Here is a 20,606-nt window from a genome sequence, read left to right on the forward strand (position 1 = left end):
TACACCATAGGCTTGTACAATATTGGCAGTTTTATTTTCGATTCCTTGCTTAATAATCCCCATCATGGGATTTGCCTTTTTCGCAGCAGCTGCCCACTGGGTTGAGCTATCCAAGGTGCTGAACCCAATCCCCAAAATGGGTTCGGGACCTCGAATAGCTCCTAACGTTTTGCTGGTGCTAATTAAAACTCAGAATGGAATCACAGCCCTATCAAAATCAGACCCACCAGCTTGCACTGCAAAAAAATCCCTCCTTATCTGCTTTCTTTGCACCACGTGTAATTTCATAAGCCTTTTTATCATCGTGCCCAGTGAAAAGGTCCCAGTTGTTGTAAACTTCCCTCCCAAGGGAAGGTTCTTGTCCCCCACCCCACCCCCAGGACCTGGCCTTTTTTGTCTCCCTTTTCTGCCACCAAAATATTCTGTGGCCTTTAAGGCCTTCCAGGAGACCATGAGTTATACAGCAAAGCTGGGCCTTGTACCCTCTCCAGGTTGCCTACTTCAAGGCCTTTTTTCAGGCCACAAGCCCCACAGCCGTGTAACACCTGATGTGCTTGCGCTACAAGCAGCAACCACAAAAGCACCACAGTGGCACATCTTGGGGCTTGAGAGAGAGAGAGAGAGGACAGAACTTGTCACCAGATTCTTATCTTGCTCCATTAGACCGATGCACCCATCGTAGGTGCAATGTACTGTGCTCTCTCACCTGAAGCAGGTTTGGGGGCTGCATCTTCAGGTGGCATCTGTGGCATTAATTACACCTACGTCCATCCCCACCCCACCCCATTGCAAATACTCCTAGCACCCTTCCTGAGCAGACTTCGGTCTCTTACCTCCTTGTGCGCGAAGTGGGGGATTTTCCACAGGAAACCATAGGCAGGCGGAAACTCAGCATCACAGCAAGAGATCAGTTTCAAACCCACATCCCCCCTTCGCAGGCTTGCACTCCACAGGCGACATTCGGAGTGCAGAAAGCCTCCCTCTCTTGCCTGCCTGGGCTGCGAAGATGATGATGGATGCCTCCTACAAGCCAAGGACGTCGCTAGTACTTGTCCTGCTGTTCCTGGGCCGAGGCGGGCATAGTGTGGTCAACTCTCAGACACAAGGTAAACCTTTCCCTTAACTGTTTTAAAGGGATATTGTCTGTTTTTGTGTGTATTTTATGCTTTTGAATTGTGTATATTTGTTTTTAATGTTCACTGTTTTTAACTTTTGTAAACCGCCCAAGAAGCTTCAGCTATGGGGCAGAAAAATCATCATTATCATCATCATCATCATCATCATCATCTCTCCCTCTGCATGAAGATGGCAGACTGGGCAAGAAAAGTTCTACCCCAGCTGTCGGGCTTACAGTGTTGCAGGAACAGAGCTCCAAGGATTTAGCCAGGGCCAATACCAAAGGCAAAGGCAGTAGGCAGCCCAAGGGCCAGATAAGAGTGTGGGTAGCAGGAAAGTACAAGCCAAGAGTTCGCACACAGATGCTGACCCAGCACTTTGTGTCTAGAATGGAAGGCTTTTCGGCCTGAGCTTTCTCAGCCCCACCCAGAGCATGGCTGCAGGTATTCAGGACCTCTTGAGGAATAGTCTACTTCTTGCTCTTGAATATACATTTATTCATGAAGAGTCCTTATTCCTCAGGCAGACACTTCTGTGTTTGGTAGCTGGCCAAGCCTGCACCTTTATGTGCCTGGACACCTCCTAAGGCTAATTGCCTGCTGAGCTTTTGCCTCCAAGTCTGAAATGGGCTAACTGTCTTGAGAAGAAGAGCCGACGGCCATCTCCCCTAAGGACCCAAGCCCAGCTCCCTCAAAGCCAGACCTCCGTGAGAATATTCAAGAGGAACAGTCTTGGCTGTGGTGGGATAGCGGGAGCGAGGTGTGCATTTGGGGGTGGTTTTCAACACGTAGACTGGCCTGTTGCTGTCAGGAGTGTTTTCCGTCAGGGGTGACTGATGAAATGTAGCCAGCTTGGAGTGGGTGGGTAGCAAAGGCAAGCAGATAATGAGATTGATAATGGCGTTGCATCGCTCCTGATAGACCTTCTTGAGCGCTGAGCCAAGGATCCAGCCCATTTGCAGTTGCTCTTGCAAGGGGCCTGGATCCTGGGTGCAGCACCTCTCGCCATCTCTTTGCTTACAGGGAACTTTGTTCTTTGGGGGTTGTAGGATAGGAGGCTTTCCAAGAAAGGCTCGGTGGTCATGGCACAGGGTGGGTTGACCAAGATCCCTGCAGCGTGGTTCTCCGTGTTCACTTGGACATGCAAAGCTCTCCCTCGCAGACGTGACCACGGAGTGCTGGTCCTTCACGCTTCCTTCCTAGTCTGTTGCAGGGAACATCCAGGGCGGAGGGAACGCTTTGTTCTTGCTTAAGTTCGTGGCTGTGCATGCCGTGTCCTTTAACGTTACAGTGGAATGCATCGTCTACAGTAACCCTTACGTGGACTGTGACTGGGGCAGCAAGGACACGCCGACGGCCAACTACTCGCTGTACTACTGGTAGGTGGTCTTTGCCCTGCCTTCTTGCCCCGTACACCTGGCGAGTGCTCCCCCCATCCCCAGCTTCAAACAATTCCCTCCCTGTTTGCCACACTGGATTTTGTTGAGGGGCTCTCCTCACTCCAGGCAGGCTGCACTGGGGACCAAGCTGGAGTGAGAGAAACGGCCAGCCCTCCTTCTGCAGGTGGGTCTGGATGTTCCTTAAGCGATGAGGGCTGCCAATGGGACAGAATGGGGTATGGGGACCTGGTGGTGATGTGGCTGTTTGAAGAACTCGTCCTGAGTGGTTCTGCTCACTGCTGGCATGGGAGTCCTAGAGGAGAGTGATGGTCACCTGTCCTTCGCTCAGGAAAAGGGGAGAGGGAAAGACATTAGGAAGGTACTTGGTATGATTGCCAAGTCAAGGTAACCGCAAAAACGTTTATCCTAGTAGCCATTGATAGCCATCTCCTCAAGGAACGTATCCAATCCTCCTTTAAAGCCATCCAAATTGGTGTTGTATGGTGTCGTATTCAACTGCGTGTTGAATTCCCGATGGGAATTCACTACAACAATGTGTGATGATGGCCACCAATTTGTATGGCTTTAAAGGAGGATTGGATACGTTCCTTGAGGAGATGGCTGTCAATGGCTACTAGTCCTGTTGGCTATGTGCTTCCTCCCATATCAGAGGCATTAATCCTATATACAGCAGTTGCTGGGGAACATGGGCAGGACAGTGCTGTTGCATCATGTCCTGCTTGTGAGTCCCATCAACAGTTGGATGGTCACTGTGTGAACAGAGTGCTGGACTAGATGGATCCTTGCTCTCAGCCAGCATGGCTCTTCTTACGTTCTTATGAATGTGGCGACCTGGTGGTGACGTGGCTGTTGGAGAGGAACTCGTCCCAATTGGTTCCTTGTATTGCTGGTGTGGGAGACCCAGAGGAAGGGGATGGGCACGTGCTCTTCGCTTAAGAAAACAGGAAAGGGAGAGACATTAGGAAGGTACTTGGTAGGGTTGCCATCTCAAGTAATAGCAAAAAAAAAGCGCTTATTCCCACATAGTGCTAATGTGATTGGGGAAACTGCGCTTGTCAAAATTCTCTCTCCTGTGGGAGGGATGGGGATATACACGGCTGAGCAATCTCTTATTGAATTGCTCCTGGAATGAGAGAGGTTCAGCCATTGCTTTGAAATCCAGACCTGCCAGGTATCATTTGCATCTTTTTAACTGGAGGGTTAAACCAGTGGAGTTGGGTTTGATAGCAAAGGTCTCCGGCCATGTAGAAGGGACTCAACCAGGCTCTGGATTTGCTTAGGTACACCAACGACAAGGAACCCAAGACGGAATGCAAGCATTACCTCCAAAGAGACGGTATCAACGTGGGATGTCGGATCACTTACATTATCCTGTATTTGGATTTTAACATGTATATCAATGCCAGTGGCAATAGGAACATTCCCACCACTCCCGTGCGACTGATGGACCGAGGTAGGGATTTCTTGCTGCCCAGAGCCACCAGTTGTGTACATTCACCAGTGGGTCTCCCACAACTTAGCACCAAGCTAAGAGGGGTGCTGGGCACAGTGCAGCACTCACGCGCGTTGGCTGTGAGCTGGCCCGGCCCGAGGATTCAGCTGGGCCTGGGCGGGTGAGATGGTGCCTCACGCCCGCCCAGCCGAAGCGAAGCCAGGAACGCTGGGGTGTGGGTGGGGCGGCTCCACGTTTGGACTTCAGGAACGCACCCGGAAGAGAGAGAGAGAGAGAGAGAATGTATGGGTGAATGGGGAGCATGGGACCTTTGAGTGAATGCATGTGTTCAGGCGTGTGTTTGTTTGGAGTGAGTGATGCTGAGTGTGTGTGTGCGCGCATGTGAGTTGGGGGGGATGATTTGGAGGTGATATTCCTATTAAATAATGCATTTTAGACCCATAGACGTTCCTTTCCAACTTGTTTGCTCTAATTGGTATGACGTATTTCTTGGACTTTAAAATAAATTTAGCAGGTTCAAGTTTTGTGCTTCTTCTTTTTTCCAGGAAACATATGTTCTTAAAAATCAAAGTTGGCACTTTTGGGTGGGTGAAAATAGCTCACCTTGCCTAGGGCGCAAAATAGTCTGGCACCGGCCCTGTTGGTGAATAGGAATCAGTGGCTTGCAGTTTTGGACTCTCCTTGGGAGTGTGGCTATAGGGACTGTTACAAGGAACACCCACATTTCAACACCACCACATGTACCCTCCAAACCAGCTTTCCCCCACATTTCTCTCCTCCAGTGAAACCAGACCCACCCTTTAACCTCACCCTCGAGGAGAAGAGCAACAACCAGCTGCTTCTAACCTGGAATATCGCACACCGTCCAGCACACTGCCTGGAGTCTGCTGTCAAATACAAGAGCAACAAGGACACCGACTGGATGGTATGGTTGTGTTCCCTCAGTGGGTGAAGTTGTGTGGGGATGGCGTGAGCTTTGGGGGGAGCACGTTGTTGTGTACTGTAGCTGCTCCAGCTTCCTCTGGGAGACGAATGAGACAAAGTGCTAGGCAATTTACAAAGCTTTATTACAAGCAATAAACACTTCTGTAACACAAACTAGGCACCTTCTGCGAAACTCCCCCTTAGGCAAAAACTATGCAAACTAAGCAAGACAATTGTCCGTTCAAAGAAAAGACTTTTCAAAAGATCATAACTTCAAGGTGGTTGATGCGTGGACGATTTCTCATGCAATATGTCCGCCTGTCTCTTTGTCGCTAACCTCGCTGAACATTTTAGTTTCTGGCGATTCCTAGCATCAAGTAAGGTCTTTGAATGCTCACCCCCGGAAGTTGACTCCCTGTCTCCTGAAAGCATAGAATTTGGCCTTGAAGAGATAGACTCTGGAGGGGGCAGATTTACAGCTGGAGTCTCTCCCGTGTGAACCTCCTTCTCCACTGGCTCTAACTGCCTGGTGTCTGGCTCGGCGTCTTCTGTGTCTGAATCTGTTTCTAATTGATTACCTGCCTCACCTACTCCCAATACAGGAGCAGTAGGGTTATACATGACACACATAAGCGTTTCTTCCTCCCTCCCACCACTCTCAAAGGGCCTGTTCAGACAACATGCTAAGCCACGGTTCAGCCACTAACCCTTTTGCAGCAAGTGGTTAGTGAGCGTGTTTAAACTGGAGTTATGTAGCCACCATAGTTAGGAATGGTTCACACGGCACGTTAATGGTTTGCTAACTGCACACCTAGCCAGCGGAGGCTGGTGACTCCAATGTCAGTGGGGCAGTAAATCCGCTCTGGGTTTCATTCAGAAGCAGTTACACTTGGAGTTCTAACTGAAACACATTGACACTGGAGTCACCAGCCTCCACTGTTCCTAACTCTAATTTCTTTGGGGCTGGGCCTTTTGTGGGGGGTGTCCACGCTTGTTGATGCATCAGGATTAGCTTGACACGGCTAATCGTTCCTCTCTATGCCCTTTATCTTCCCTGGAGGTTGTTGTCTTTGATCAGAGGTAACAAAGGGGTAGTGCCTAGGGTGACCATATGAAAAGGAGGACAGGGCTCCTGTATCTTTAACTGTTGTATTGAAAAGGGAATTTCAGCAGGTGTCATTTGTATATATGGAGAACCTGGTGAAATTTCCTCTTCATCATAACAATTAAAGCTGCAGGTGCCCTGCCCTCTATTAAATCTGGTTACAGTATAGCTGCAGTATAGCTCCTGCAGCTTTAACTGTTGTGATGAAGAGGAAATTTCACCAGGTGCGACATGCATACAAATGACACCTGCTGAAATTCCCTTTTCTATGCAACTGTTAAAGATACAGAAGCCCTGTCCTCCTTTTCATAGGGTCACCCTAGTAGTGCCCCTAGAGCCACGTCTATGTCCCTTCTCCTGGCCCATTTGAGATGCAAGCTGTGGAGTAGAGGCCTCGCCTGGGCATCAGGCTGGCTGCTGGAGGAACATGGCTCATTCACTTCTCCCACATGCCACCCCCCCCCCCAGGACCAGAAAACAGAAGAGAAGGCATTCAGCGTACCCAGCGTGGATCCCAACAAACTCTACACCTTCTATGTCCGCAGCAGGCTCAATGACGGATGCGCCAAAGACGGCCCTTGGAGTGAGGAGGCTGGCCCCATCACCTGGGGGAAAGGTATGGAGCACCTTTGAAAGAGGGCTCAATTGTAAGAGGCAAAGCCCGGGGCAGCAAGCAAGCGCATCTCCACTTGGGAAGCAGCCAACTAGCCGGGCTCTGCTTGCATCCTTCTCCTCACCCTCCACTGTCATAGAATCATAGAATGGCAGAGTTGGAAGGGTCCTACAAGGCCCTTCGATTGTTTTGGCCTGCATAGAAGAACATGTAGATTCCCTCTCCCACCTAGCCAAAGCAGAACTGGGAATTGGGACGCCAGTTGAGAGACAGGAGGAGTCAGGAAAGAGATGGTGGAGGGGGTGTGTGACATTGTGCACTTCCTGGAGCAAGGAGGGGCAAAAAGCAAGATCATAGAATCATAGAATTGTAGGGTTGGAAGGGGCCTATAAGGCTATCGAGTCCAACTCCCCATGCAATGCAAGAATCCACCCTAAAGCATCCCTGACAGATGCTTGTCCAGCTGCCTCTTGAATGCCTCTAGGGTGGGAGAGCCCATGACCTCCCTAGGTAACTGGTTCCATTGTCTTACTGCTCTAACAGTCAGGAAGTTTTTCCTGATGTCCAGCCGGAATCTGGCTTCCTGTAACTTGAGCCCGTTATTCCGTGTCCTGCACTCTGGGAGGATCGAGAAGAGATGTCACCATTCAGAGGCGTTCTGTTGGTGTGCAGAGGATGCTGTGTTCTCAAGCCACATGGTACCCGTGAAGGACAGTGGCACAGGGCTGGTTTTAACCATGGAGGTTGGCTGAGTGGCCTCATGGCTGCTTGCTGCTGACCTGTCTGCTTTCTAATGCAGGAGCAGCAAATTTACAGCCCATGTGTCAGTGTGTGTGTGTGTATAAGAGAGAGAGAAAGAGAGAGAGTTCACATGTACAAGACCCAAATCTGGGCATGTGGGTATGGTGTGATAACTTCACCAGGTGTGGTGGAGCAGGTAAAGGAGGAGCTGCAAGTAAGGGTAGCTATAGCAAAAAAATAAATTAAACAAAACCAAGGCAGCAGAGGCGCGTGGAATGAAGTGAAAGCCACCAATCACAATTCCTTTTTTTTTTTTTGCTTTTGTTTTTAATTCATTTTATTGTAAAATTTCAACCAAAAATAGAAAGAGAAAGAGAAAGAGAGAAAATTAGATGCATACATTGATTTCTATATATCCATACCAATGAATGCATATGAAATGCATATATACAATTTTGTAGTATGTAATTATACATAAGCTTCAGCAAAAACAGACCGGATAGCCAATTAGGTATCCCCTCGAAGGTGGTGTCTACATGTCACCTGTTCAAATATTGAAGGCATTGTAAGGTGCTTAATCCATTGCGTTATAAGAGGAAAGCATTTAGTCTTACAGTGTTGTAATATCAGTCTTTTAGCTGCTAAAAGAGCACAGAAAATCCATTTACCCTGAGCATTCATTAATTTCCAAGAAGCAGATAGATAATTTAAAAGAGCATGTGCATCAACAAATAATAAAGACTATTCCAGCACAGCATTTATCTATATAATAACCACCTCCCTAAAAGAAGCGACTACTGGACATTGCCAAAACATATGTTTAAAAGAAGTGTTGGCTATATTGCACCATCAGCAATTAGTCAAAGTAGACCAACCCTTATTAAACCCTCTAACAGATATGAAACAAAAGGGGGGGGGTTGGATAAGACACAACCTAAGACCCACAGATCTCACAAAGTGCCAATCCATTGATTATACAAAATGGGACAATAGAGTTCCCTATTCCATTTCTGCTTTGAAACTTGTATATATTATTTATTCACCAATAACAAGTATTAATAGACATGGATGGTTGGTTCACTTCGCCTGACCAGCCTCAAAAGTGGCAGGGCCAGAACTAGAAACAAAAGCTATTAACAAATGCAGCCATTGCAAGTATTGCCATTCAGCCATAGCTGGCAAATCATATTTGGCACGCAGGATAGAGCAGGGCAGAAACTCATCATCCACACCCAACACTTGATCTAATGTAGAAATCACCTTATCTGTCCATGTCCACCACAAAAACATTTTTGTACCAATTTTTAGATCTGTTCAGCCCCATGAATCCGCTCCGTACACTCAGGGCCTCTGGGGAGAACTTACTTCAGTCAGCCAAAACTAGGCTGACAACTGTTACCCTTTTCTTCTTTTGCCCCTTGACTGTGGAATGGCCTGCTGGAGGAGATTCATTAATTTAACTCCCTCTCCCAAGTTTAAGACAGCTATAAAGACTAGCCTCTTCCGGCAGGCCTACGCAGATGAATTTTAAACCAAGAATTTTAAGATGTCTCGATTGTTTTTTGATATTGTATTGGTTTTATATGCTCTTTTAGTTAATTTTATGTATTTGATTTATATTGTATTGTTGTACTAATGTTGTTCGCCGCTTTGATCCAAAGGGAGAGGGGCGGGTAAGAAATAATTTGATGAAGATGATGATGTGGATGTGTCTCTCAAAATACTAGAACCTGGGGTCATCCCATGAAACTGGTTGGTGGGAGATCCAGGATAAATAAAAGGAAGTACTTCTTCACACAGCGCATAGTTAAATTATGGAACTCACTACCACCAATCTGGATGGCTTCAAAAGGAGGTTGGATAAATTCTTGGAGGCAAAGGCTATCAATGGCTACCAGCTCTGATGGTTGTGTGCTATCTCCAGTATTCGAGGTAATAAGCCTGTGTGCACCAGTTGCTGGGGAACATGGGCGGGAGGGTGCTGTTGCACCATGTCCTGCTTGTTCATCCCTGGCCGATGGCTGGTTGGCCACTGTGTGAACAGAGTGCTGGACTAGATGGACCCTTGGTCTGATCCAGCAGGCTTGTCTTATGTTCTTAATTTAGCATGAGAAAACGGGTCAAAGTGTAATTGCCATGACATTATACACCACCCCCTCTAACAGTAGAAACTGTAGAAGGAACCCTCTCCATTCTTGTTTGCCTAGAACATAATGCCAACCAATTAGAGAGAGGAATCAGACCAGAAGATCCCAAAACTGACCAAGGCAGAAGACCAAAATTCAATGCAAGTCAACAGGAGGGGCCTTGGCTCAGTGTAGAGCATCTGCTTGCATGCAGAAGATCCCAGGTTTGATCTCTGGCATCTCCAGGTGGGGCTGGGAAAGACTCCTGCCTGAAACTCTGCTTCCAGTCAGTGTGGACAATACTGGGCTAGATGGACCAATGGTCTGACTCAGTATAAGGCAGCTTTCAATGTACCTAGGTAAGCCCAGTGAGGAAAACCAAGGTCCAGAAAACCAAATCCACCTTCTTTAATTGGAAGTTGCATCCTTTTCAAAGATAATTGTGGCAAATAGGATTTTCCCCAACCCCCCCCCAAAAACCATCATGAAACAAAGCATTGGTTTTCTGAAAATATTTGCGAGGAATTCCATGTATAACATAAAAATAGTGTTCATCTTGAGAATATTTATGTTAACCATTCAACTCAGTTTTAAAGATGCCCAGCTATCTAAATCCCAAGAAATCTCCTTAATCAGTTTATGCAAATTATTTCTGGGAATAAGTATTCAAGATGAGTAATGTTATCAGGGCGCCACCAGAATTGCTAATCTGCAAATACACTATGAGACATAGTATCTCCAATTGACATCAGTTTGGATTTTGACTGATTCAGTGAATAACTAGACAAATTACCAAAGATATTAATCAGCTGTATCAAAGCCAGTACAGATGACCGGAGTTCAGAAATAAACAATAAAAGATCATCAGCATAAAGAATGAGTATAAATTTTATACAGTCATGCATAAAGCCGTGAATTCTACTAATAGAATTCTGTCTAATAGCAGAAGCTAAAAGTTTCTATTATTATTATTATTATTATTATTATTATTATTACATTTATATACCACCCCATAGTCGAAGCTCCCTGGGCAGTTTACAAAGATTTAAAAAATGAACATTTAAAAAAACAGATATACAAAATTTAAAACACGTAAAAACATAAAACAGATAATATACAAAGACAATATCCATTTAAATGGATATTGATCTGGGGTCAGTCAGAAAGCCCAATGTATGCTGTTGAATGCCTGGGAGAAAAGTCTTGACCTGGCACCAAAAAGAGAACAATGTTGGTGCCAGGTGAGCCTTATCGGGGAGATTGTTCCATCATTGGGGGGCCACCACTGAAAAGGCTCTCTCCCTTGTTGCCATCCTCCGAGCTGCCCTCAAAGTAGGCACCCGGAGGAGGACCTTAGATGTTGAGCATAGTGTACAGGTAGGTTCATGTTAGGAGAGGTGTTCAGTCAGGTATTGTGGTCCCAAGCCGTGTAATCAGGCTTGGAAACATACAGGCAGCCAATGCAAGTGGGCCAGTATCAGTCTTATATGTTCAAACCTTCTAGTTCCAGTTATCAATTTGGCCGCTGCATTTTGCACAAGCTGTAGCTTCTGAACCATCTTCAAATGCAGCCCCACATAGAGCGCATTGCAGTAATCTAACTTGGAGTTTACCAGAGCATAGACAACTGAAGCCAGGTTATCCCTGTCCTGATAGGGACATAGCTGAGCCACCAACCGAAGTTGGTAGAAGGCACTCCATGCCACCGAGGCCACCTGAGCCTCAAGTGACAGAGATTGTTCTAGGAGAACCCCCTAGCTACGAACTTGTTCCTTCATGGGGAGTGCAACCTCATCCAGAACGGGTTGAACACCCTCCATCTGGTCAGCAGAACCACCCACTAACAGCATCTCAGTCTTGTCTGGATTGAGCTTCAGTATATTACCCCTCATCCAGTCCATTGTCGCAGCCAGGCACTGGTTCAGCACATCCACACCCTCACTTGATGAGAAAGAGAAATAGAGCTGCGTGTCATCAGCGTACTGATGACAACGCACTCCAAAACTCCGGATGACCACACCCAACGGTTTCATGTAAATGTTGAACAGCATGGGGGACAAGACTGACCCCTGTGGAACCCCATACTGGAGGATCCACGGGGCCGAGCAATGTCCTCCAAGCACCACCTTCTGGAGCCAACCCGCCAAGTAGGAGTGGAACCACTGCAATGCAGTGCCTCCCACTCCCAACTCAGACAGTCGTCCCAGAAGGATACCATGGTCAGTGGTATTGAAAGCCACTGAGAGATCAAGGAGATTCAATAGAGTCACAATCCTCCTGTCTTCCTCCCGACATAGGTCGTCATGCAGGGTGACCAAGGCTGTTTCCATGCCAAAATCAGGGCCTGAAATCCAACTGAAATGGATCCAGATAATCAGTCTCATTCAAGAGTGTCTGGAGCTGTCAAATATCAAAGGAGAAAGTGGACATTCCTGTCTGGTTTCTCTCTCAAGTGAGAAAAAAAAAGCTGAAAAAAGACCATTAGTCATAACTCTAGTTCATAGAAATTAATGTAAAGTTCCAACCCACCTCAAAAATTCTAATGGAAAGCCAAATTTAGTCAGACTGGCGAAAATAGATTGCCAATAAATTTTGGCAATGTCCAAAGAAACAATGGTGGCCTGGTTGGTTCTATCACTGTTTAAAGCTATCAAATCAATGACTAACCTAAGTGTGTATCAGCCCCTGTCTATATTTCAGCAGCAGCATCCAAATTTATATTGCGGTTTATACCAGAGCGCGTTCCAATAAACCAAAAGGTACAAAGCACAACAATACAAACGAAAATCAATCAATACACATTAGATAAACTACTAACCAGAAATTAAACTAATTTCTGATCCCACCTGATCTGCTTGAAGCAATTTTGTTTTAACTTCTTCAAGTCTGTTAGTCAAAATAGCAGTTAATATTTTAAAATCTGCATTAATTAACGAGATTGGCCAAAAATGAGCACAATGAGTATGTTCATTGCTGGGTTTAGCAATCACAGTGATAATGACATTATTCAACGAAGAAGGAAAGAGTAATAGAGCAATGCCTGTTTTATTTTATTTTATTTAAAAACAAAAAACGTCCCAGAAATATTTACGCCCTCTCAAAACTCTTCCACACGTTTTACAAAATGCAGATTAAAAATAATGGGAACTAGAATTTTACATCGGAGATTACTTCTCCCACGGGGGCAGCAGAACAAGGAAGAAGGAGGCATTTTGGAGAAGGTGTGAAGATTTCCTGAGCCCCACCTTAGCGGAGTGCCAAATGTATAGAGGGAGAAAACGTGGAGGCAGTGACAGACTTTGTATTTCTGGGCGCAAAGATTACTGCAGACGCTGACTGCAGCCAGGAAATCAGAAGACGTTTACTTCTTGGGAGGAGAGCAATGACAAATCTCGATCAAATAGTTAAGAGCAGAGACACCACACGGACAACAAAGGTCCACATACTTAAAGCAATGGTATTCCCCGTAGTAACCTATGGCTGCGAGAGCTGGACCATAAGGAAAGCTGAGCGAAAGAAGATAGATGCTTTTGAACTGTGGTGTTGGAGGGAAATTCTGAGAGTGCCTTGGACTGCAAGAAGATCAAACCAGTCCATACTCCAGGAAATAAAGCCAGACTGCTCACTTGAGGGAATGGTATTAAAGGCAAAACTGAAGTACTTTGGCCACATAATGAGAAGACAGGATACCTTGGGGAAGAGGCTGATGCTAGGGAAAGCGGAAGGCAAAAGGAAGAGGGGCCGACCAAGGGCAAGACGGATGGATGATATTCTGGAGGTGACAGACTTGACCTTGGGGGAGCTAGGGGTGGCAACGGCCGACAGAAAGCTCTCGCATGGGCTGGTCCATGAAGTCACGAAGAGTCGGAAACGACTGAACGAATAAACAACAAATAGAAGCAGCCTTCCCCGACCTGGTGCCCTCTGGTTGGGTTGGATTGCAAGTCCCATGCTGGATGGGGATGATGGGAGTTGTATTCCAACACACCTGCAGCATGCCTGGTTGGGGACGTCTGTTTCGCCCACCGTTCCAGGACATAAGGTTTTGGTTCTTCAGGACTTGTCAGGGGCAAGCACTATCGCCATCTAGTGGTCGCTGCGGGGCATGCAGCTCTTAAGTTCCACCATTTGGGACTGGGTCGCTTCCAGATGGGATTCTTCTGGCTTTTCTCCTTTTTGCACCTTGCAGAATTGCAACACACCTTCCACATCACAGAAGGCCTTGTGATCCTTTTAAGGTGTTCGTTTGTTTGTGTAATGCCAACAACATCCCACCATACCCTGTCCATCTACTGGCAGCTATCAGGAAATGTTCAGTTCCAGATGCACTGAACTCTAAGCAGCCAATAGGAGAAGTAAAAAACCATTGGACCATATTTTCCCAGGCCCACAAATCTGGTGGGGTGGGGGGAATCCGCACGTCGTACCGAGACCACTTCTAAGCGACCCCAGTGCGGCGTGAAAGTTATCGTGTAACTTGCCTTTGGAAGAGCTGAGGAAGAGATGTCTTTGCCGCCGCCGCCACCCACAGACCTCCTCGCCGGCTGGGACGGAGAGCTCGGGGGAAGAAGGCGGGGTGGAGAGCTTCTTCCGCTCTCAACCCCGCCTTCTTCAGCCGAGCTCTCCTCGCCGGTCGGCGAGGAGGTCTGTGGGTGGCGGCGGAGCGGCGGCAGCGGCAAAGACGTCTCTTCCTCGGCTCTTCCAAAGACAAGTTACACGATTGCTGTCACGCCGCACTGTGGTCGCTTAGAAGCGGTCTCGGTACGACGTGCAGATTCCCCCGGGGTCTAGTGGGCTCCTCCTCCCAGAAATGATCCCTGGCTGGACACAGGCCGAGTGTTTTCTGCCCCATCATTTGCACTGGGGACCGTAGTAGTAGTAGCAGCACTTGTTATTAATATTTACATCTTGCCTTTCTTCCAAGGACCCCAGGTGGGTGAACGTTATCCTCATCCTTCTCCATGTTACACTTACAACAATCCTGTGAGGTAGGTTAGGCTGAGAGTCAGTGAGTGGCCCAAAGTCACCCAGTGAGCCGAGTGGAGGATTAGAAATATTTTGGTTTATCCTCACATTGACAGAAACAGAGTCAAGAGTGCATGGCGTTCTTGCAGAAAAGATCTGGGGGGCATTTCAGTAGCAAAAGTATCCCAGGGGGACTCCTCTTTGAGCAGTTGTTGAGTGCAATATGCTGTGCAGGAGGTAGAGGAAATGCAGTCCCTGACCTGGCAGGCTTTACAATCCATTAGCCAACATGGCAGGGATGGTGAGAGGCATCTTTCTCCAACCTGGTGTCTTCCGTATGTGTTGGACTAAAACTCCCACAATCCCTCAGCCAGCAAAGTAGTCTAACACATCTGGTTGGGGAAAGCTGGCACATGCTTTGACTTGACCATGGCTACTAATGGTTTTTTTTACATAAGAACATAAGAAGAGCCATGATGGATCAGACCAGGGTCCATCTAGTCCAGCACTCTGTTCACACAGCTGTGAACAGAAACTTGTTCCCCAGCAACTGGTGCACATAGGCTTCCTGCCTCTGATCCTGGAAGTAGCACATAGCCATCAGGGCTCATAGCAATTGATAGCCTTCTCCTCCAGAAATTTATCCAATCCCCCTTTAAAGCCATCTGAATTGGTGGCCATCACTAGATCTTGTGGCAGTGAATTCCATAGTTCAGCTGCGCGCTGTGTGAAGAAGTGCTTTCTTTTATCTGTCCTGAATCTCCTATCAGTCAGCTTCATGGGATGGCCATGGGTTCTAGCACTATGAGAGAAGGAGAAAAATGTCTCCCTACCCACATTCTCCACACCGTGCATAATTCTGTACACCTCTATCATGTCTCCCCTTACCCTCCTTTTTCCCCAAGCTAAACAATCCCAGCTGTTGTAACCTTCCTTCCTCATAGTGGAGATGTTCCAGCCCCTTGTTGATTTTAGCTGCCCTTTTCTGACCTTGTTTGCTATCTCTTGAATGAATGAATGAATGAATGAATGAATGACCAGGATGTGGGGAGACACACCGCATGAGGTTTCTCCTCGATCTCTCTCTGGGTCATCCTTCTTGAACCCCAGCCAGCTCTGGTTACTCACTCTGCTGTTCCCCTTGCAGAAGCAACCTCTCCCGCATCGTTCACGATCCAGTACGTCCTGATCCCTATAGGTTCTGTCTTGCTGCTGTTCCTGCTCCTCCTGGCCCTGATCTGCACAGAGAGGTGAGCTACACAATCTGAGTAGACCTAAGGTGGCTGACATTGCTCCAGGAGGGCCCTGTGGGGCAAAAGCCAGACTGGTAGGGCAACTGGAGTGGAGGGGAGACCCAGCTCTGCCCCAACAAGCCCACCCATTTCCCACCCCACTACCTTTCTCTTTCCTCTTGAAATGTCTCAGAGGGGCAGTGGAGTCTGAGTAGGCAACAGAGGGCTGGGGGTGGTGCCCATCTAGACCCTCACTTGCCCCAGAAGCCATTAGTTGCCTGGGATTGACATGAGCAGTAGAGGAACCGGCCACATTGTCCATCATCCAAGATAACCAGCATCAGACCTGTTGACAGGAGACCGTTCCCTTCTAGTGTGAGAATGGGTCCAAAAGCTTTTGAAAACCAGTGGCAGCACCTATGGCAATTCATAAGTCATAGTTGGACTGGACATACAAAAGCTGGGAAATCATTTTTCCAACCCTAACGCCAGCCCCCTTTCAAGCCACAACATGCCTTGGGCAAAGGGACCAGCACATGTGACCATTGGGATACACATGTGATGGACCACAGAGCTCTGGGACCTAACGGCCATCAGCCTGAGTGCTCAGACCTGTGAGATATGAGGCTTCCCAAATTAGTCCTGCAGGGCAGCAGCTTCATGGCTAGCAGCCCACTTGCTCTCTCCTTGCTCAGCCAGGATGAGGTTTCGGTATACGATGGCCACTGTTTCCACGTGCATCCCAACATGGACCGAATACCAAGCCAGGCGGTGTGACAGTTCGTCACTTCACTGAATGGCCAGGACTGACTCTTGTGAATGAGCGCAAAGAAGGCTGCTTTTCCGGAAGGCTCAAGAGTGCAGTCTCACTGGGGGCCATGGCTGGTTTGGTTCTCTCCAGCCCATGAGCTTCCTCTAGCTTCTGGCTGCAGGAAAGGCCTTTGCATATCCAGCCACTCCACCAAGAGATCTCTGGAAGCAACAGAGAAAAGTTACCCCAATCCGTGCCGGTTCCATGTTTTGATGGCACTTGTGCAGCAAGAGATGCTCAGTGAATCTGTCTTCTAGCTGTCATTGTCACCACCTGCTATTGCTCCTCCTCCTCCTCCTCTTTCTCATCATCTAGAGTATTGCGTCCAGTTCTGGGCTCCACAATTCAAGAAGGACGCAGACAAGCTGGAGCGTGTTCAGAGGAGGGCAACGTGGATGATCAGGGGTCTGGAAACAAAGCCCTATGAGGAGAGACTGAAAGAACTGGGCATGTTTAGCCTGGAGAAGAGAAGATTGAGGGGAGAAATGAGAGCACTCTTCAAATACCTGAAAGGTTGTCACACAGAGGAGGGCCAGGATCTCTTCTCGATCCTCCCAGAGTGCAGGACACAGAATAATGGGCTCAAGTTAAAGGAAGCCAGATTCCAGCTGGACATCAGGAAAAACTTCCTAACTGTTAGAGCAGTGCGACAGTGGAATCAGTTACCTAGGGAGGTTGTGGGGTCTCCCACACTAGAGGCCTTCAAGAGGCAGCTGGACAACCATCTGTCAGGGATGCTTTAGGGTGGATTCCTGCATTGAGCAGGGGGTTGGACTCGATGGCCTTGTAGGCCCTTTCCAACTCTGCTATTCTATGATTCTATGATTGCTGCCACTTTTTTGCTTGAAAGGCAGAGAGCCAGCAGGCCGCGGCATATTCTGCTCCTCCTTCACCACCACCATTCTTTGGGCCAGAGCGAGAGTCAGGTGATCAAGCAGGCAGCAGTGGTGAAGAGGAGCAGCAAGTCCGGAGGGCTCTCATCAGTGGGCTCCTGCCGGGCCCTCGGCAGGCGTCCGACCGTACCTACCCTTGACACGGCCCTGGCTCTACCTCTAACCAATTTAACTATCCTACAGGGTGTGGCTGGTCCTGATGCCTGCAATTCCCAACCCCAGCAAGAAATTTGAAGATCTCTTCACTGCATACAAAGGCAATTTCTCGGTGAGTATGTTGGTGCATGGATTTCTCTACTGGGATAGTTGCCAGTGCCGGAGATTCTGCCCCCATGCAAGGATGATGCAAATTTCTCATGGTTCAAGCTGCAAAGAGATTTCAGCTGACTTCCCAGGAGGGAAGGTTCAACGGCAACATAAGGCTTCATCCCACGTACCTGTTTCCCTCAAATTATCCCCTACAACGCAAAGCTGTTGTTGTTGTTGTTGCTAGCTAAATCACACCCCGGGCGGCTGCGCTCCTAAGATCCTTTGCATACCAGGAAAAGGGTTTAAGGGGGGAAATGTAAAAAAAAAAATCATAAAAAATCAACGGATGACCCAATCTGATTCAAATTTGGTATGCTTAAAGCTCTCCTTAATATATATTACTGTGCCAATTTTGATGTCTTTATCTTTAAAACTTATGCAGATGTAAGCATTTGTTTAATTTGAAGCTTAAAAGTATAAAATCCCTCTCCTTGCGCCCCCAGTGGCCGCTCGGAAAACAACAAATGATTCACTCCAAAAGTAGTAGCAAAATAGGGTTTAAGAAAATGGCACTCAAAATGGCAGCTGGGAAACACACATAAGAACCTCAAAAGAGCCCTGCTGGATCAGACCAAGGGTCCATGTAGTCCAGCACTCTGTTCACACAGTGGCCAACCAGCCATCGGCCAGGGATGAACAAGCAGGACATGGTGCAACAGCACCCTCCCACCCAGGGCCGGTGCCAGACTATTTTGCGCCCTAGGCAAGGCGAGCTACTTTCAACTTCTCCCCACCACCACCACCCAAAAATTGCCAACTTCAATTTTTAAGAACTTTTTTAAGGAGAGCATCTGTGGGTCGGGAGAGTTTGTTCGTCCTTCTTCCCAATGTGTTTTTTGTTTCCGCAGGAGTGGGCTGGGTTCTCCAAGGATGCCATGGAGAATTTCAAGCCCAACTACCGCGAAAGCATCTGCCGGGTCAGCGAGCTGTTCCCTGGCGCGGGCTACTTGCCCGTGAGCAACGAGGCCATGGGCAAAGCTGCCGGGGTGTCTGCAGATCCCCTTCTCAAGGTCAACATCGAGTAGAGCCTGTGGAATAGACACTGGTGCATCTGGAATGTTCCACGGCTGGTCTTTTTTTATCATCTTTCCTTGGTGGAACAGAATCACCTCCATTCCTCACCCCATGATGCTTCCTTTGGTACCTTCCCCAGCATTCCTTGGGGCTTGCAGTCAAAGTTCCTTGTGTCCCCAGTGCAGACTTTTCTTCCGTCCTCCCTCCTCCCTGCTTAGTCTCCCAGGCCTCCTTTGCTTTCTTCATCAACATATGGAAGTCCCCGCCTGACTGCTGTTTACCGCAGCTCTGCATCGTCCCTGATGGACTGTACAGACACATTCATGATGTCCTAATAAAAGGGATAGCCTTGACTCAACATTTCTGTTTCTGGCGACATCCTCATACCCCTGGATTCCATTCGTTTGGTCAGCCAAGGGGTGCTCAGAGTGAATCTGTCTTCTAGCTGTCATTGTCACTACCTGCTATTGCTCCTCCTCCTCCTCCTCTTTCTCAGAGTGGTTGTTTAGGATGGTTTAGGCTCAGAAGGGAGATCACTTGTTGAAATTTCCCCCCACGCATACCTCTGGTCTTAGTGTGGATGACTGAGCTGTTTCATCTGTCCACACTTTCCCTTTCATCCTAAATAAGCCCACTGCTAAATTGCATTAGCGGCAGTTACTGCAGCCAAAACAATTAAAACAAAAAGGGGAAGTGCTTTGGAAATTCTCGGTACTATATAACTAGTAGGCCATAAAGCAGTCAGTTCTCTGCGCCGTGTGTGGCGCAGTGTGGTAAGCGGCAGTTACTGCAGCCAAAACTCTCCCCACGGCCTGAGTTCGAGCCCAGCGGAAGCTGGTTCTCAGGCAGCCGGCTCAGGTCGACTCAGCCTTCCATCCTTCCCAGGTCGGTAAAATGAGTCCCCAGCTAGCTGGGGGAAAGGTAGCCGCGACTGGGGAAGGCAATGGCAAACCACCCCGCTATAAGGCCTGCCAAGAAAACGTCAGCGAAAGCAGGCGTCCCTCTAGGAGTCAGCAATGACTCAAGTGCTGGCATGAGAGGTTCCTTTCCTTTCTAAATGCAGAGTATTCTTCCAAAATGATAGCCAGCCTTGTTTTCTCAATTTTTCCGGTCTCCATTTTGTTTTAATTCTGGGATGTAGAACACCCATGGACCAAATCCATGAAGTCCTAGTCTGGCTCTCAATGGGTCCACAGATGGCCATGCCCCACCCCCTGGGACCCACCCTCTTTTCCTCAACCACCAATCATTTTTGGGGGGGGTGTTTCTTGGCCTTTGTGTAGTTTTCCCCATTCTAAAAGGTTGAAATGACTCCTGTAAGGCATCGAGTGTCTCTTCATTAAGGGAATGAACCACACCCTTCACCATTTCTTCTTCTCCTGGGGTCTTTCTGCATTGGCCACGGCTCCTTTAGTTAGTACCAAACCAACTTGTAGAACTTTTTTTTTTAATTTAAAAAGCGCACAATCCTATGCATGTTTAGATAGAAAAAAGACATCACTCCCAGCATTCCCCAGCCAGCATGTAGGGCTCCCCACCCACCCCGTCTAAACATGCATAAGTTTATGTCCTTAGGGTTATATCCATTGCTAGCCCTGCTTGTGTAGACCCATTGAAAGGAATGGGACATAATAATTATGAGTAACTTAAGGCCCATTTATTTCAATGGGTCTGCTCTAAGTAGGATTAATAATGGATACAACCCTTGTTTTTCTTTGCCCTTGGTCCCTGCGGATAGTACATCCAACGAACGTGGAGTCGCCCAACTCAACTCATCATCCCCTTCATCTCGGTGCCCAAGACGAGCGCTCAGCTTGCTCACCTAAAGGCTGGTCTTGACCAAGAGCAGAGCAAAGGCCTGCTCACATCCTGTGCTCCTCCCTGTACTCTGGACACTGCCAGGAT

The 20,606-nt window shown here is 47.8% G+C and overlaps 1 protein-coding gene across 1 annotated transcript; it reads left to right on the top strand.

The window, feature by feature from the left end:
• Positions 1 to 841: 841 nt before the first annotated feature.
• Positions 842 to 19,054, top strand: IL2RG (interleukin 2 receptor subunit gamma). Its single transcript, XM_063141622.1, has 8 exons — positions 842 to 1,106; positions 2,407 to 2,494; positions 3,796 to 3,968; positions 4,751 to 4,893; positions 6,466 to 6,613; positions 15,590 to 15,692; positions 17,562 to 17,646; positions 18,536 to 19,054. Exons 1-8 carry the CDS (start codon positions 1,007 to 1,009, stop codon positions 18,710 to 18,712), a joined length of 1,017 nt encoding a protein of 338 aa, XP_062997692.1. The 5' UTR covers positions 842 to 1,006; the 3' UTR covers positions 18,713 to 19,054.
• Positions 19,055 to 20,606: the final 1,552 nt, after the last annotated feature.

Source organism: Elgaria multicarinata, chromosome 15 (assembly GCF_023053635.1).
Source record: "Elgaria multicarinata webbii isolate HBS135686 ecotype San Diego chromosome 15, rElgMul1.1.pri, whole genome shotgun sequence".
Classification (NCBI taxonomy): Eukaryota; Metazoa; Chordata; class Lepidosauria; order Squamata; family Anguidae; genus Elgaria; species Elgaria multicarinata.